Source organism: Giraffa tippelskirchi, chromosome 3, assembly GCF_054371585.1.
Source record: "Giraffa tippelskirchi isolate mGirTip1 chromosome 3, T2T-mGirTip1v1.2.pri, whole genome shotgun sequence".
Classification (NCBI taxonomy): Eukaryota; Metazoa; Chordata; class Mammalia; order Artiodactyla; family Giraffidae; genus Giraffa; species Giraffa tippelskirchi.
The window spans coordinates 186,769,570-186,787,342 of NC_137277.1; the positions used below are offsets into that span (position 1 = coordinate 186,769,570).

At 43.5% G+C, this 17,773-nt stretch overlaps 1 protein-coding gene across 30 annotated transcripts in view; it reads right to left on the reverse strand.

The window, feature by feature from the left end:
* ZBTB40 (zinc finger and BTB domain containing 40) overlaps positions 1–17,773 on the reverse strand; it is a 75,491-nt gene that overhangs the window by 25,553 nt on the left and 32,165 nt on the right. For 27 of the 30 annotated variants that reach the window (XR_014079682.1, XR_014079683.1, XR_014079686.1 and 24 more), the window contains 4 exons: positions 13,286–14,049; positions 12,694–12,827; positions 3,476–3,665; positions 2,719–2,876 (listed from right to left, as the gene is read on the reverse strand). Coding sequence is in view for 20 of the 30 variants with exons in the window: in XM_081580638.1 (XP_081436764.1) it covers positions 2,719–2,876; positions 3,476–3,665; positions 12,694–12,827; positions 13,286–13,976 (1,173 nt within the window). In the remaining 10 variants the exon portion in view is untranslated. The remainder of the gene's footprint in view (positions 1–2,718; positions 2,877–3,475; positions 3,666–12,693; positions 12,828–13,285; positions 14,050–17,773) is intronic. The other 3 variants (XM_081580636.1, XM_081580642.1, XM_081580628.1) reach the window with 2 other exon arrangements.

The window sequence follows — 17,773 nt, forward strand, 5'->3', positions numbered from 1 at the left end:
GGCTTGTATCTAAAAGGTATTCTGATTTTCGTGTTACCTCTTAGATCCTAAATGATAACCTGATACAAAATGAGGCAGGCAGATACTGTTAACAGTGAGAAGGAACTGTTTAGCCAGACAGGCCTAGTTTGAAATCAAGTTCTAAAATGCATGGCCCCTGTGACCTTGGGCAAGTTATTTAAGTCTTTAAACCTTATTTTCCTCATCTGCAAAAGAAAATAACAGCACCAACTCTTGCATAGTTGTTATGAGGATTCTCTAAAATGAAGTTCCCATTTGTAGAGCCAAGCCTAACTTCTAGGACAAGTGGTTACTAGTAAATGACAGGGGTTACCAATATTAACAGGAACCAAGATGCACAGGGGTTAAGAGATGTGCTTTGTTCATTTATTTATTAAAGTGGACCATTTTTAAAGTCTTTATTGAATTTGCTATAATCTTGTTTCTGTTTTATGTTTCGGTTTCTTGGCCACGGGGCATGTAGGATCTGAGCTCCCCAACCAGGTACTGAACCGGCACCCCTTGCATTGGAAGGTGAAATGTTAACCACTGGACCACCAGGGAAGTCCTAGATGTGCTTTGTTTAGAAGTCTGGGTTCCAGTGCTGGCCCCAAGCAACTGTGCCTTTGGGTGCGCAGCTCACACTTCTAAAGCTTTTGTTTCTTCATCTTTAAATTAGGGTAATATAGGAAATGGCAACCCACTCCAGTACTCTTGCCTGGAAAATCCTATGGATGAGGAGCCTGGTGGGCTACAGTCCATGGGGTCGCAAAGAGTAGGACACAACTGAGCGACTTACTTTCACTTTTTTTTTTTCCATAATGTTACTGCAAGGGTAGAATTTAGTAAGGCTTAAAAGGTCCTCAGCACACTGCTTGGCACACAGAAAACAATAAAATGACAGCTATAGTAATTACTATTTCTGTATCTGTTTCCAATCCTGAAGTAAAGAAATGCCTATTTACCACTTCTTACAGAACCCAAGGTATGTTTACAGAAGGGCCATGGTACTTATGATTAGCATCATTCCAGAAGAAAGTTTCAAAGGCCTGAGACGTATGTTCCAAATGGTATGAAAACACTGCCTATGTGATCGACATTCGCCTCTACACTCCTGCTTTATTATGTCGCTTCAATTTTCGTGAGAAAGAGTAGCTTAATGAAGCTCTGGTGGAACCCCAATCCTAAGAAGTGCTTTTGTGATTTATAACTGATTTAAGTTCTTCTGCTTCAGCCCTTTCTGTCAAGTAAACTGAACGTGACAGAAGACAATGGCAGTGCGGTCCGCCGGGCTGCAGAGGGGGAGGCTGCGCTCGGGCCCTGCCTGTAGCGCTGTTTTACCCAGATAATGAACCAGTTCAGAGGACACATTCAATCTGGCTCATAAGGAAAAAGTTCGAATGAGTAACTGAATGAAATCGCTAAACAAGGAACGGGGCACTTCTAGAGCTAGAAGCAACTTACTTAACCTGAGTGCCTAAAATTACACTTATCTGAAGTCTAAGGAGAAAATAGGGGTTTAATCTTATCCTGTGTGTCTATCATCTTTCTCAAGAAGTTCAGAGGAGTTAAATTTTTAAAAATATAATTTTCAAAATACAGTTTTGAGATGAAAAGTTTTCCCGTTTTATATGAGAAAAAATGGCAATGCAATATCATCAAGAGTAAGAAAATCCAGGGTCCACTCCCTCACTGTCCATCCAGTACTCAGCCGTCACATCAATGGCTCGTAAACATTTTCTCTCCTGAACAGTTAAGCCACTTCCCACAGTCTGATGCCACAAAAGTTCTGTCTCCCTATTTCTTCCTTCCCCATATCAAAATATTTTTAGCACAAAGTTGAAATCGATAACACCAACAAATACAGTTATCTAGTTGACTTGAGAAGTCATGCTAGCAGTTTTATGAGGATTTTAGCAGCTGGCTGGTGGGAGAGTAAATTGGTACAACCTTCCTGAAGGGCAATTTGGCAATATATATCAAACACTTGAAAAACTTGACACTCTCTCTTCCAAAATCTCACTTCTTAGAAATTCCTCTGAGAAAATAATCTGAGATGTATGCAAAGGTCTGTGTGCCAAATGTTCCCTGCCACATCATTTATGATAGCAAAATACTGGAATAGCAAAAAATAAGAAATGAACGCCCAACAGGAAAGCATTAAAGAATCATGGTATAGTCGTTAGAACGGAATACGGCTACCGTAATCCATACTGTGGTATGGAAATAATTCACAATATATTCAATTAAAAAACAAATGCACAAAACTATATGATACTCCCGTCCCGGGGTGATTTAGACAGGGAAAGCGGGAGCAGAGGCTCCAAAATGTCAGCAGTGACGGTCTCTGCACGCTGAGATGGTAGGAGATTTAGGTGTTTTCCTTTCTGCTTGCTTTCCCAAGTTTTCTAAAGATGAACAGTGTATCATTTCTGTCGTAATTAGAAATGTGCCTAAACACACACATACCTAACTCTTTTGGGGGCAAAGGTTTTATATCAAAATCTCACAGAGTCTGAGCAGGGAGAGCCATCCGTCCAAGCATCTCAAGACCCAGGGGATACAGGAGGCATGAAGTAAGAACCCGAGCTTTAAGGTGCTTACTGTGTAGTATGTGAAGAAATACTGCAAGGGGAAAAGGTGCTCTGTGCCACAAGGGAGGCTTAAAAATAAGTGTCACATGAATTCAGGAGGGAGCAAGAGATACTGGACAGTTACCCTTTTCTCGGAGCCAGTCAGGAATTCCTCCTCGGCTGTTTCCAGGAACTCCAAAATGGGTCTCAGCTGAGTTACACACCGGATCAGGTCCTCTTTGTGTTCCAGTAACAGAACAGACAAGGTCTTTCCCTCCTCTGTGCTCCCTGGGGGAGAAAGAGCTGGAGACGAGCAAGAGAAGCTAGTCAATTTGAAGAAAATGACAGTGTGGTTTGTCAAGAGAGATCTAACAGAATAGTAAAGTGATTCTCAGCCTATTCTGAGCACCCGAACACAGAATCTCTTTTTGGAGAGGAAAATACTTTATTATTCCGTTTAAACTCTTCTATGAAAGGGAAAATGTTTCATTTATCTGTCGAAACACAAAGCGGTAGAGCCAGCCAGAGGTTAACGTCTGGTTGGCAAGGCCACCGCTTTGTACCCAAACGGGAGAAACCTCAGCCTTTGCGTGCTGTCAGCAAACCAGTCCGCCCTGGGCACGCCAAACACTGGTTTGGACATGTGGCTTCTGAAGGGCAGGAGAACACGGATGACATTCTGCAACTTCAAGGTGTCAGATTTAGTTAACTAAGGGGCAGAAATGAAGACTCAAATTCAGTTTGTATATGTTAACATGCAGCCTCTGGAACTACAGGTAGAATTTCTGTGCAAATCACTTGACAATCACTAAGCCACTGAAAAAACGGGATCACTCGAGCAAGCTTTATAGCATCTTTCCAGAACACAGTGCAGTCACTCGGATAGATGGGGTGTCTCCTACCTTTCGGCTGCACTGCTTCTACAGCCTCCGGCTTTCTGTCTGACAGTGCTGTCTTGACCGCAGGATTGGAATCCTGGTACAGCCGCAACACGGACACAACAGTCTGAACATCCAGGCTCTCACTTCTTACTTTATCCAGGATTCTCTGAAATGCTGATTGTCCTTCACCCTCAAGGCATCCCATTATGGTCTGTGGAACACAAGTGCCCAGCAAGAGATGAGTCAGGAATCCTATGCTCCTGGGATCGGGCAAGCAGGCTGTCAACAGTATGATCCCTGCCGAAGGGACCTTTCTATGACATTTGATGTTACTATCACTTCTGCAACACAGTTCTCTGACTTCCTGACACAGAAGTGTTTTGGTAAGAGCTTGCCTTTCTGAAGTGAACTGAAGTGAAGTAGCTCAGTCGTGTCCAACTCTTTGCGACCCCATGGACTGTAGCCTACCAGGTGCTCCATCCATGAGATTTTCCAGGCAAGAATATTGGAGTGGGTTGCCACTTCCTTCTCCAGAGGATCTTCCTGACCCAGGGATCGAACCCGGGTCTCCCACATTGCAGGCAGACGCTTTACCGTCAGAGCCACCAGGGAAGTCCAAAGACCAGTGCCTTTCTGGCCACTCTTTCTCTGCCTTCCTCGGTGGCTGTTCTTTCAAATCCATAACCAAAAGCAGTACCTAAGACTGGTCTCAACTCTTGTTTTTTCTCCCTTATACACTCTCCTTTTGAAAAGCTCTCACACATGTTGCTTTATGCAGACAGCCGACCAGCGTGCTCATCCTGAACCCTGTTTCAGTCCAGGGTCACAGTGTCTGCCAGACGCACCTGACCCTCCAAGGGTCTCAGCACCACACGCCTAACACCCGATTCACCTCCATGACTCTTCAAAACCTAGAGCATTAAAATGTCAACAACTCCAGGGGTGAAATAGACAATGCTGGCATTCGACTGAGCATCTCTCATGCAGATGGGAGGAAGGCCAACTGGAAGCAGAATTAATATTTCCATCTCAGCAGTAATGAAAGATCTGGTAATCAAAACTTAATTTCATGTAGAAAGCACTATGTACAATCTTTATATTCCTACAACTACAACCCACCTCTGACGTTTTTCACTATTGATACTACAAAAGAAAATACTTTTCTAAGGAGAGTCTTTAGAGAACAAAAAGCTAAGGTTTTCTAGACACACACACACACACAGCAATATACACAACACAGAAGGATCTCATGAATATGTACACTGGCAAAGTTCACCCAGACAGTTATTACATATTCTGACAGTAATTACATGTTTAAAATTATTGTTTAGAGAGACATGATCTTCTCCTTGCCTCCCAAATAAACAGGATTATAAATGAGTCAGACTCTGTGTTTCTTGAGTTTGTTCGAGCTTGTTTCCAGATCAGAAAGGACTGCATGAAGCTAACTAAGAAAAAAAAAAAAGGTTCCTATGTTTTTTGGTCATCTCCAAAAGTAAACAGAGATAAAATACATAATCCACAGTAAGATTTTACTGGAATAAGTAACTTTCATGAACAAAAGGTAAATCATTTTGTCTCTATTTTAAAAATAACAAAGAAGATAAAGATACCAGTTGAATGCCTAATCCTCTTTGGTCTCATTTATGCAGACTTTCTGGCTTTCAGCAGGTGGCCTACGGTCTCTTTAGAATGCCTCTTCTTTGACAGCAGTAGGGACCTGTGGCAGGCAGCCTCTGAAATGGCTCTTAGTGTGCCTGACTTCAGGTTTTCCCGCCCTTGGGCTGAGCCTCGTGACTTGCTTCTCAGGAAAAGAACACGGGACAGGTAGTGGGCCAGCACGCGTGGGGCTCGGTCACCGTGGTGCCATCTTGCCCCTGTGTGCACTCTCTCGGCGTCTTTGCTCTGGGGGATGCAAGCTGCCGTGCTGGGAGGTACCCAACGGGGAGGCCCTCGTGGCAAGGAGCTCAGTCCCTGGCCAACAGGCAGTGAGCGAGCTTAGGAAGAGACGTCCCCAGCGGCGCCTCAGCGTGTCTGCAGCCTAGGCTGACACCCTGAGTGCAGCTCTGTGAGGGACCCTGAGCCAGGGACTCGGCTGAGCTGTGCCTGGATTTCTGACCCCTAGAAACCGTGAGGTCATAGATGCTTGTTCTTTAAAGCTGCTAAATTTTAAGAGAAATCCGTTCAACGTAGGAACATGGGGATAGGTATCTCATAAAGACCCACAATTGCTCATACCCTTAGTTTTAAACCTGCTTCTTCCTCTTTATTTTCCATTTCCTTCCTTCCTCCCTCCGCCTGTCTCGTGCACTTAGCTGATAACAGCCTACAGCGATCTCATTGTATCCTAGGACACTTTTCCTTCACCCAGAGCTCTCCGGATATCCCAGGTCCACCTCTCTCAGTATCCAATTTGTCTGTATTATCATGTGAGCCAGTGGGGAGGGGAAGCTTCCATCAATGGTGGGATCTGACGTGTTGCTCATTATCCTCACCGCCGTCTCCTCCTCTGCCGAACTGCTCAGCAGTGAAATTAAAACATTTGTTAACTTCATTGCTCAGCAGTGACACCAGGGTGACCATCTGGGAAGAGAAGCAGGGCTGGGCTGATGAAAGGGCCAGGAGCGAGCAGTCAGCCGCCTGGACGGCCCTGCTCTCTGCTCTTCCTTCCAGAACCTACTGGGGACCTGCAGCAGAGCCAGCGCAGTTAACTGTTAACTCCATCAGCCCCCTAGGCTGCCTGGGCCCTTTTCTGGAAATAGGGGATCTGCCTAAACAGAAGGGTGTCACATATTGCAACAGGCTGGAACCCACTGATTGCTATCACGGAACAGAACTCTAGGAAATGAACCAAAACAGACTTTTATTCTTCAACCAGACATTTAGAACCCCTTTGATTCTTAGAGTTAAAAGTACTTCAATAAATTCGTACCAATTCATGGTCACACAAGTACTCAAAGTACTTTTATCTATGAGTGAAATACGGGTCAATATAAAGACGGAGCAGTTTTCTTTCCCTCTGTTGTCTGTGAAAAAAATGACTCAATCTTTCCCTTCCACTCAGATCTTTTAATGGCATTTACTTATTTTCCCAACTGTCGGCCTACTGCCTTTGGACTTGTCTGGGTTACACCATATTCTTGTTTGCTCATGCCTTCCCTGAATGCTGAGGGCCAGACAAGGGTAATAACGAGACAGACCAGGACAGCTCAGCACCAGCCCAGACGCTGTGCAATATGTGCCATCTACTTTACTCCTCACGTCAGATCCTGCAGGCATTACCACGACTACTTAAAGGAGAATCAGAGAGGTGAAGTAACTTGCCCAAGGTTGCGTGGCTGGTGAGCAGAACCAGGATGAAACACCGGCTCACTCCACTGACCTGGCCTCTTTCACCCAGTTTCATCTTCCAGACTTAGAGTGTAACCAAATCCATTTCACTGGATTTTATTGGATTTATTAGAATCAACATCAGATGGAACACGGGGTAACCTCCAGACAATCTATATCATTCCTCCTGGTCTCAATGATTAGTGCAGAGACCGGTATACAATAGGTGCTTAATAAATATTTGTTTAACTGAATGAAATTCCCTTCCCATAAGACTACCAGCTCTTTGAGCTATAGCTGCATATCTTAAGACTTGATAATTAGAAGAGATTTGAAACAACAACTTAAGTTTATCTCTCAAAGATCTGTAAAATGAATCCTACCCCTTCACTACTCAAGAAAGTTACCCTATTTTGTCAGTGAGCACAGCCCACAAAACACAGACCTGCACTTCTTAACAAACCCTTGAAGTCATGACACAGTTGAAAACATCAGATTCACATAGGAGCCTTCAATGTTATTTGCCTTTGAAACAAAGGTGAAGGAAAAAAGGATGCTACCAGGCCTTTGGTTTGGGAAGTCTTTCTAGAACTTTAGGTGAAAAGTAGATCAAACAGCAAGGAAATCAATAGTAGAAAGAGATATCTCCTTATTTTAGTCAAAGACTCACTTTGCTATATACACAATGAATCAAAAAGCAGGGCCATGGCTAGGAATAAAGAAAGTAGACAATTAAAAGTTTTAGCATAAAAGCTGAAAAAAAGTATAAGTTTCTGGTGGTTCCAGATGATAAAGAATCTGCCTGCATTGCAGGAGATGGAGGTTCAATCCCTTGCTCAGGAAGATCCCCTGGAGAAGGAAATGGCTACCCACTCCAGTATTCTTGCCTGGGAAATCCCATAGACAGAGGTACCTGGTGGGTTACAGTCCCTGGGGTCGCAAAACGTCAGACACAAGTGAACGACTGACACTTTCACACTTTTCTTTTATTCAGCTTACCCAGAAAGCCCTTTAGGTCAGTACCTGCTTTTTCTAATGGGTAAGAGATACTACCCTGAGATAAAGACAAGCGGAAGATACTTTCCCATCCCAACACCCAAGAGATTTCTCTTTCATCAGTTTTGGCTTTGGTTTCATGCCATTCAAGCCGCCCAGCCTCTTCTCCTGGTGCTGCAATCACTGCTCAGGCAGTGGCTTCGCCACCTTTCATCACTCATCTCAGGAAATAAAGTAGTCAGGACACTGGTTCACGTGTCCTTCCTTAACTCAGTGCAGGCCAGCTGCCTACCTCATATCTGTTTTTTAGAAAAGGAACAGACTGGTCCATGTCAATCACAGTATCACTTACAAGCCTTAATAGGCCTCAAAACTACACAGCTAAGTGTAAATTATTTTTAACATTGAGCTATCTTTTTTTATATAATTTTATTAATGTATTTTTGGCTGTGTTGGCTTCTTGTTGCTGAGCGGGCTTTTCTCTAGTTGGGACGAGCAGGGGCCACTCTCCAGCTGTGGTGCGTGGGCTTCTCATTACCGTGGCTTCTCCTGTTGTGGAACATGGGTGCACAGGCTTGTGTGGAACATTGGCTCTAGGGTGCACAGGCTTCAGGAGTTGCAGCTCCTGGGCTCTGGAGCACACGGTAGCTGCGGCGCATGGGGTTACATGCTCTGCAGCATGTGGGATCTTCCCGGACCAGGGATCAAATCTGTGTTCCCCGAATTGGCAGGCGGATTCTTTACCACTGAGCCACCAGGGAAGCCCAAGCTAATTTTTTTTTTTAATGTGATGATAATTAACCAAATAACAACCACCACCACCACCAACAAAAAAACAGTCAAAGCTATCTGGGAGCTAGAAATGTATAAACAGAACAACAACAGCAAACAAACTCCCCAAACAACCTTTATAACTGTAGCTGAAATGTAGAATGATGGTACAAGTGAACAGTTCTGAATCTAGATTAGACACTGAAGTCTTTGAGGGATTCTGGCAGTTGTGTGACTTCTGTGCACACTTCCCAAAGAATTACCTACGTGCCAGGATTTCTTTGCTGTCAAAACATTCTATAAGGATAAGGATCCAGCCTTATTTATGTTTTTTTTTTTCTTTCCTAGCAACCAGCTCAATGCCTGGCACATACCAGTTGCTCCGTAAATATTTGCTGAATCAAGAGTAAAGCAAAGAATAACACGTGGGAAAATGGGTATTCAGCAACTCCTCAAAACACTGAGAGCTGTCAGCATACACGCTGTGACATCTGCCATCACACATTAAGAATTTTGTAGGCCGCTAACTTCTCCAGCAATGCTTCTCAAAATGTAGTCTAGAGGTACCAAAAAAGCCATCCACGGGGAACTTGTTCAAGATGGAGATTCCCAAGCTCTACCAGAATGTAAGAATCAGACTCTGGAAATGTGGTCTGGAGGCGTACATTTTAACAAGATCATTTTTATATACACTGAATTGTTATTCTAGAGACTGATGGCTTCGTGTGAGACACTACACCGGCAGTTCAGGAAACTACTTTCAAGGGTAATGGTACCCATTTGAAAGCATGACTTGCAAATTAAGCTTAAACATCAACAGCAAACCATCTCGTGTCAAAGTAAGTGACCACAGTACTAGGATATTATAAGGCATTAAGTGAAAAAGGAGTTTCAAGGCTGACTGAGTCCAAAAACACTGAATTAATGTATCTGCAAACAATAGCAGTCATCCCCTGTTGAGCTCCTTCTATGTGCCTGGCATTTTAGTATGAGTTTTACATAAATCTTAACTAATTTCACAATGACCCTGTGATCTAGCTGATAACACTCCCAAATTTTACAAATTAGGAAATTAAGACTTACAGAGATTAAGCCGATGAAGGTCACAAGGCCAGTAAATGGGTGTGTGTGTGTGTGTGTGTGTGTGTGTGTTCAGTCACTCAGTCGTGTCTGACTCTTTGCGGCCCTATGGACTATAGTCCGCCAGGCTCCTCTGCCCACGGAAATTTCCAGCCAAGAATACCGGAGTCAGGTGCCATTTCCTACTCCAGAGCTAGTAAATGGTAGAGCTGGATAAATAAATGATATATACATACAATGGAACCCTGCTCAGCAATAAAAAGGAATGAATATGCAACAACCTGGGTGAATCTCAAAATAGTTATGCTGAATGCAAGAAGCCAGACCAAAAGGAACACAGACTATAGGACTCCATTTATATAATACTCGAGAAGATGCACATTCATGGAGAGCGAAAGTAGACCAGTGTTACCTGGGGAAGGGTGAGTGGAAAGGGGCAGGATGGACGGATTGCCAAGGGATGTGAAAATATATTTAGGCGGGGATGGACATGGTCACTATCTTGATTGTGATGATTTCAGGTTTCGAAACTTAGCAAACTGCAACCTTTAAATATGTGCAGTTTGCTGTATGTCAGTCATACCTCAAGCTGTCTAAAAGAAAGTGAGGGTGTGAGAGCAAGTGAGAGAAAGAGGTACGCAGGGCCTACGTCCAAGGCAGTGACTCCTCACTCTCTCTCCTGCTTGCTCGCTCCGCATATATACACATATTTTTTTGGCCCTGCAATGTGTTTTGCTGGATCTTAGCTCCCCAATCAAGATTGAACCTGGGACCCCTGCAGTGGAAGCAGAAAGTCCACCAAGGAATTCCTCCTCCAACTCTATGTTTAATTTAATTTAATCTTATGTTCTTACAGTATTTTTCCCTTTTTCGTTCTGTAGCTGAACAATTTATTATAGAATAAAACAGAATCAGTTTTAAGTGTAGCCACCAAGTGTTTTGTAGAGCTCTTACTCTGACCTCTAAAACTGAGGAAGAAATAACATAATCCTATAAAGATCACCCACAGAGAACCAGTGTTGTTGCAAAGTACTATTAACATTGTTGCCATCAAAGGATTAGGACAAGGAGGAGGGGGGAAATGCTGAATGAATCCTTGTACAGCAAATATTTTTTGAGCACCTGTTATGTGCCAGACACTTTTAGGTACCAGTGTTATGGAAAAAAAATGCACAGGACAGTTTGAGTGAGTACACAGGTGACACTAACAATTTGAGGACTGCTGGTCTAAGGAATGATGATGCTCCTCTGTAACCCAAGTTAAGTGGAGAGGAAGTCATAAGAGAGAAAACAAAGGGGTGTGTCTGTAAGCTATCGAGGGAACAAACTGTGACAAAAATGATGGATTGAACAGTTAAGAGAACATCCAAGTGCAAAAATATAAAACCATCATGTCCTTCTGCATAATCAGTACAAAGAGAACCAAGGATTCACAACTCGAAACCTCCCCTGAGAGTCATCAGGGTCCACCCAGTCTTGTAAACAGTTTATCTCTCAAGAAAACAATTTATAGCGAACTGTCAGTAAACCATGGTTAAAGTAAACACTTGACCTTGAATTTGTTTTTTAAAAAAGTAATTTGTGGTGGGGCAGAGGGAGAGAGGCTCAAGAGGAAGGGGATACACGCACGCACACACACACACACACACACACATTTATGGCCAATTTGCATTGCTCAGCAGAAATCAACACAACACTGTAAAGCAATTATCCTCCAATTAAAAATTAAACCATACAATAAAAAGTAACTTGCTATGAGTTAGGGCACTGTTTAAATAGTAGAAGGCGCGCATTGCTTGGATGAATAGTAACTGGCGATTTAGCTGCTAAGTTGTGTTCAACTCTTGCGACCTCATGGACTGAGCCCACCAAGCTCCCCTGTCCCCTGGGATTTCCCAGGCAAGAAGACTGGAGTGAGTTGTCATTTCCTTCTCCGGGGATGCTCCCGATCCAGGGATTGCACCGGGGTCTCCTGCACTGCAGATGGATTCTTTACCAAGTCAGTCACCAACAGTAACTAACGGCCACTGAATTGTCTACAGCACCATAGGAGGCCTCCCCATAGGACCCGCCAGTCCGATGAGCAAGCCTGCAGGGCAGTGCCCGCTCACTCTGCAAGCACCCCTCAGAATAAGAGGCGTGGCCACGAGAAACGGGAAGCGAGGGAGTCCTAAAGTGGCCGTGTGGTCAGCCCTGCACCGTCAGGTGTGAGGAGCTGGACAGTGAGGGAGCCAATTGGTGGGGACGCACCTCACTGAGATGACGAAAAAACAGAAAACATCAACTAAGTAACAGAGATGATAAGCATCTGCCAGTTTTCTGTAGACAACACTAAACATTTATACATACGTGACATACACGTATCATTTTTACCCCGTTGGGAGGCAATAACTCAATGTGTAACAAAACAGCTCTAACATCAGAACACTTAGGTTTGATTTCTTGCTCAGAGTTTAGTTTCATGACCTCTGCAACGTTGGCCAAGCTATATCACTTTTTTGAGATAGTTCTTCTCATCCGTAAAACAGGGATATAAAATAATAAAATCGTATTCACCACAATGATTTTTGTGAGGATTAAATGAGATAACATATGTACCAAGTGTAGCACAGGTAAAGTATTCAATAAAAGTTCCCCATTATTGTCTGAAAATAGTGACTGTATTCCTAAACACTAGATGCAATTTACTATGTAAGTTTATATTAAATCCTTTTTGTACCATGTTTTGAGTATTTATGATTATTTTGTTTTTTGTTTCTATTGTTTGATCTATGGTTTGGGGTTATTTGTGACTACCTTCTGCCTCATTTTATCCCTGATTAATCGGGAGGAAATGGTAACCTCAGTTAAGTACCCTGGTTCAAAACTGGGGATTCACCTGATCAAAATGTATCTTTGTTTTGAAGGTACCTTGCCTAGCACTTTTGCAAGATTGTCCTTTTAGGGGGTAAATGCCCCCCCGCCAAAAAAAGCTTAAGGTTTGAAAAAATTGAGACCCTGATACCTGATCTGCTATCCTGAGAACATGAAACCAGCAAACAAATAAAACTCATGGTACCTACCTGCTTCTGCGCACCTTTAATTTCTGAGCACTCTTCCAGTCTTTTTGAAACATCCTGGGTAATCAAGAGTGCGTCTGAAAAGAGTTTTTCATTTTCTAGAAGAAAATTCAGCTGGTAATGTTTCCCCTCATACTCTGAATGTAAAACAAAACAAAATTTAAAAAATCAGTGGCGGATTACTTGAAATGATTTTTACAAGTTTAAGCTGAGAACTTTTAGGTCATGCACTGCATTTATAAATGGTATCTAACATATCAATTATGAGCAGCAGAAAACACCATTTCTTACAGCTTCCTCCTTTGTGTCATCTTCATCCTACTTAAGATAATGGGTAAAAATCAAAAACGGTAAATGGTTATTTCAATACAATACTGCTTTTCTGCTCTGTGGTTCACCTTCAGGCTTCCAACACTTAAAACCTCAGACATGCTTAAAAGAAAAATGCCCTAGTATGATTGTTGCATTGGATCTTGGTTTTCAATCTAACAGTGGTCCTTGATAAATTTATCAATGAAACAAAAAAAACTCATAAAGGTCACTGAATCCAGTAATAGAAGGATAGGTTACAAAACAACGATTAAGTGAATACTACCTTGTTCTGTGCTTGCTTCCTTTGCCTCACTAAAGGTCTGTACAACAGGGGAGGAGGGACAAACTTCAGCTGAATGAGACACAGGAGTGTCTGTGTTCCCCTGAACCTCCTGGGCAGCAGGGGGATCCACTCTCATCTCTGGCACCGCCGTATGGACCCCGTGCTTCACCTCCGCTTTCACGGGGCCCCCTGGAGGGGTGGAGACCTCTGGGGAAGCATGATGCTCTCCAGCACCCTCGGAGGAAAGGATTTCCATTTCAGGCTTCTCCGACTCCTTCCTGGACGGCTCTGAGGATGGTGTGGAGACATCCCTCACCACCTGACCCTGGACAGAACAGTTTACAAGGCTGGTCAGGAGGCTTTTACAGCTAACAGCCACGTCGAACATCTGCAGGCTGTCAGCCAAGGAGATGACTTTGGAGAAGTTGTGCTTGCCCACAGGCAGTCTGCCCGTGTACATCATCTCCAACAAGAGGGCGAACTCCTCGGGGCTCACGACGGATGCATCGATGGAGATGGTGTCTGTGCTGTCCAGCAGGGTTTTGAACAGGAGGCTGGCGGCAGCCAGGACCAGCTTGTGGGCCCTGAAGTAAACGGCCCCGATGGAGATGGTGCAGTCACAGAACTGCTGCTCCTTGCACAGCGTGTAGAGCTGCTGCAGCAGCTGCCGGCTGTAGTTGGGGAGCTCCATCACGTCCGGTCTGTCCGAGGACTCCCCTTCCTCTCTTCTTCCAGAAACGCTTGGTGAGGGTCAGCACGCGATCCTGGAGGAACCCCCAGAAATGCCACGTTAACGCTTCACAAGCACACAGGGAAATGCCCTGAATGAAATATGAAAATGAACATGCAGTTCACTGGTTCTTTCAGCAAATGCTGCTGAATAGGAAGGGCTGGGTGCACTGAATTAATCATGATGATAACTGGCATGGGTTTAACTGCACGAACGGGACTCTGCTTGGTGTGCCATCTGGATGATCTCATTTGATCCTTATAAGATACTCTAACCTTCCCATTTCACAGATAAGACTGAAGCTCAAAGAGACTGAGAGAACCAGCCTAAGGAAAAATAGCCAGTAAATGGCATGCCCATGTCTCACTGATTTCAAAGCTGTAAGTAACAACACTGCTAAATGTGTCTGGTCTCGAGTTCTCAGCCAACTGAAGGAGACAAATACATATGAACAGGTTTACAATACAACCTTGACCTGCCTGCAGCACTGGACACAGGTCATCATCCCCTGCCCTTCAAGAGGCATTTCTCGCTTGCGCCTGCACTCTCTGGTTCCTTTGCAGGGTCGTCTGCACCACTTTGGCCTCTAAAGTTTTCTTTGCTCCAGGACTGTCATCTCACATCTTATCTTCTCTCTCATCTGATTCCACACCTTTGAAATATCTAAATGCTGAGAGCTTTCAGATTTATATCTCCAGCTCAGACCTTTCCTCTGAACTCCAGATACACAATTCCAACTACCTACTGAACATCTCCAACTGGAGGCCCAATCAGCTTCTTAAACTTAAATCCGAACTCCCCTGCCATCTTCCCCCCACTTCACAGCAATTCTGTCCCTTCTTGTTGTTGCGATACAGAACCTGGAAATCATTCTGGACTCCTGCTTTTTCTTATGTCCCTTATCCAAGGCTTTATAAATCCTGTTGGCTCTACCTTCAAAATACATCCCAACTCCAATCACTAATCACCACTTCCCCTGGCTCTACTTTGGTCAGCCCATGCCACCATCACCTTTTATCCGGGTTACCGCAACGACGTCCTAACTGGTCTCCATGCCTCCGCCCCTTCCGAGCCCTACCTCTCTCTACCCCACTCTGTCTTCAACCCAGGAGTCAGAGTCATCTTTTAGCACACAGTCAGATACTGTCACTTTGTACAAAAGAATCCATGGTTCCTGGTCTCAGAATTTGACTCTGGCTGTCATTAGCTCTTGAACGCATCTTCCACCTCGTTCCCCCTCACCCGCGTGCTGAAAGCACCAGGCCTTCCTTGCTGATCACGGAACACACGAAGCACACTCAGGCACAGGTTTCTTCACATGTGTGCGTGGCTCACTCCCGCTCCCATCAAGGCTCTGCTCAGAGGCCACATGATCAATGAAGCCTTCCCTGACCATGTTCTTGAAACAGCAGCCTCCTCTCCAACCTCAGAATATTCCATCCCTCTTATTCTATTTTTCATCATAGCTACTCACATCTGTTTTTATTACTTACTTATTATGTACCTCCCTTCACTAGGATATAAACTCCATTAGGAGAGGAGATTTTTTTTTTCTCATTGTCTGCTGTATCCCAGTGCTTAAAATTCTGCCCAACACGAACACTGTTGGTTAGTTAGTGGAATGAATAAATGACTAGGAGGAAATGTTATGATAGAGATTTGTACCTAGAAACCCAGCTTGGGGAACAGGGATAGCCAAGAGTCAGAGTGAGGTTTTTGAGGAGGAGCTAACAGCTGTCCTGCCTTAAGAAATGAGTGAGGGGGAAAAGGCATTCCAAGCAGGGAAGCCTGCGGGAAGCACCCAGATAAGAACACATCACACAGTGGCAGAAGGAGGCTTAGGAGCGGGGAGTATAAGTAGATCAGTGACAGTGGGACATAAAGAAGGGGACAGGGAGTGTCAGGACATGAATCTGGAGAGGCAGGCAAAGGTTCTGCCGACAGAGAGGTACAGAGACCATGCTTAGGAGGTTGGATTTAGCCTAATGGCAGTGAGGAGTCAATGAAGGGTTTGAGGGACTGTAACTAGGAAAGTCATGTGGTCAGATACGCATTTTGGAATATATCATCCAAGTGACACTTGTGCAGAATTTGAAGGAGATAATGCTAGAGTCAGGCTCTATTATCGCAGAAGTTCAGGGAAAAATCATTGAGGACTTTGACCAGCAGAAGTGGTAATAGAAGGGGGAGAGAGAGGTAGCCAAAAACATTTAGAAAGTGTCACTGTCATGACTTGGGATCTGAATAGATGTGAGGGAAGTCAGAGACAATTCCCAGGTTCCTGGTTTGGTGAGTGAGCTATCCGAAATGATCTAGATAACACGAAAGAGACAGTTTAGGGAAAGAGACATCTAATTCTGATTTGGCTTTGAGGATATTATGATGATAGCAAAACTATATAATCTCACTTATATAAGTTTTTTAAAAACTATGAAAAGGATGGAAAGACATTTATCAAAATAACAATGGTTGCCTTTGTTAGAAGGATTATGACTACTTTATCACTCTACCACTATTTCCTTAGTTTCCCCCATTTAAAATTGACAAACAGAAATGAAAATATTTCCAAGTTCTGGTTTCCAGGTTTCTCATCTGGCATGTAAGGAGATTAAAAGTCACCATTCTACCCTGACAACAAGTGAAAAAGGTAAATGGAAAAATCAACAACGCTTCTCAGCTCTGTCAGAGAAGTGAAGTCACTGGGCAAAAGCACGGTTCCCCAAATTGGAGAGACAGGCAGAGAATCACAGCTTCTCAGAGAGAAAGCCACCAACGGAAGTCCACGGGCAACAGCACCAGAATAGGAAAACTAAGCTTAAGTTGACAAACTGATAGAGGCTCAGGGTGGACAAGTCTTAGGGTTAAAAACCCCAGAGGGATGGAGTCATAATTTTGTGAGTTTTAACTCCAAGAGTTCCACTGAGTTCTAACCATATCCTGGAGAAAAATTCCCTTCTGCTCTGGCAGGGGGAAGGAGAAAGTAACCATTTTAAAATATGACAAAGCATTCTGTTCTTCTCAACAAGGTCTAGAATCAGAAGAAACTATTTTATCAGAGTCTAACCTAACTGGAGGAAGGGAAATATCCAATTTCAACTTCAGCCCATTCTAGTCTTCCTGTACCACTTAAAGGTGTGGCAGGAGGTGGGTAAAAGCACTGGTGAAGTTCACAGTCTGGGGGCACAGGCTTGCCAAAAGACTGAGACCTTCTGTCTATAAAACACACTTCCTCCTCCTCAAACCTTACCACCTCAATGTTCTAAATATACCAATTAAAAACAGACTGTCAGAGTGGATCAAAAGACAAGATCCATCTCTTTTGTTTCTATAAGAAACCCACTTAAAGATGCATATTGATTATAGTCAAAGCTTTCTACCTAAGAACGGTTACAAGGCAGGGTTGTCTCATTTCACCATCGCTTTTCAGTATCATTCTGGAGAAAGTAAAGGTATACTATTGGAAGGAAGGCACAAAACAGTCTGTTCACAGATGATGTGACTGTCTGAGATGAGATGATATATAGAAAATCTGAAGGAACTGATAAAAAAAGTTAATACTAATAATAGCAAGATTGCAGGATACAAGGTAAACATAAAAGCTAATTGCTTTCCTTATCAACAATGAATAAGTGGAATTTGAAGCTAAAACATTCCCATTTAAGTTGCACCCCAAAAAGTAAAATTTAAAAATGAAATACTTAAGAATAAGTCTAACAAAATATATATAACATGTATATGAGAAAAACAACAAAACTCTG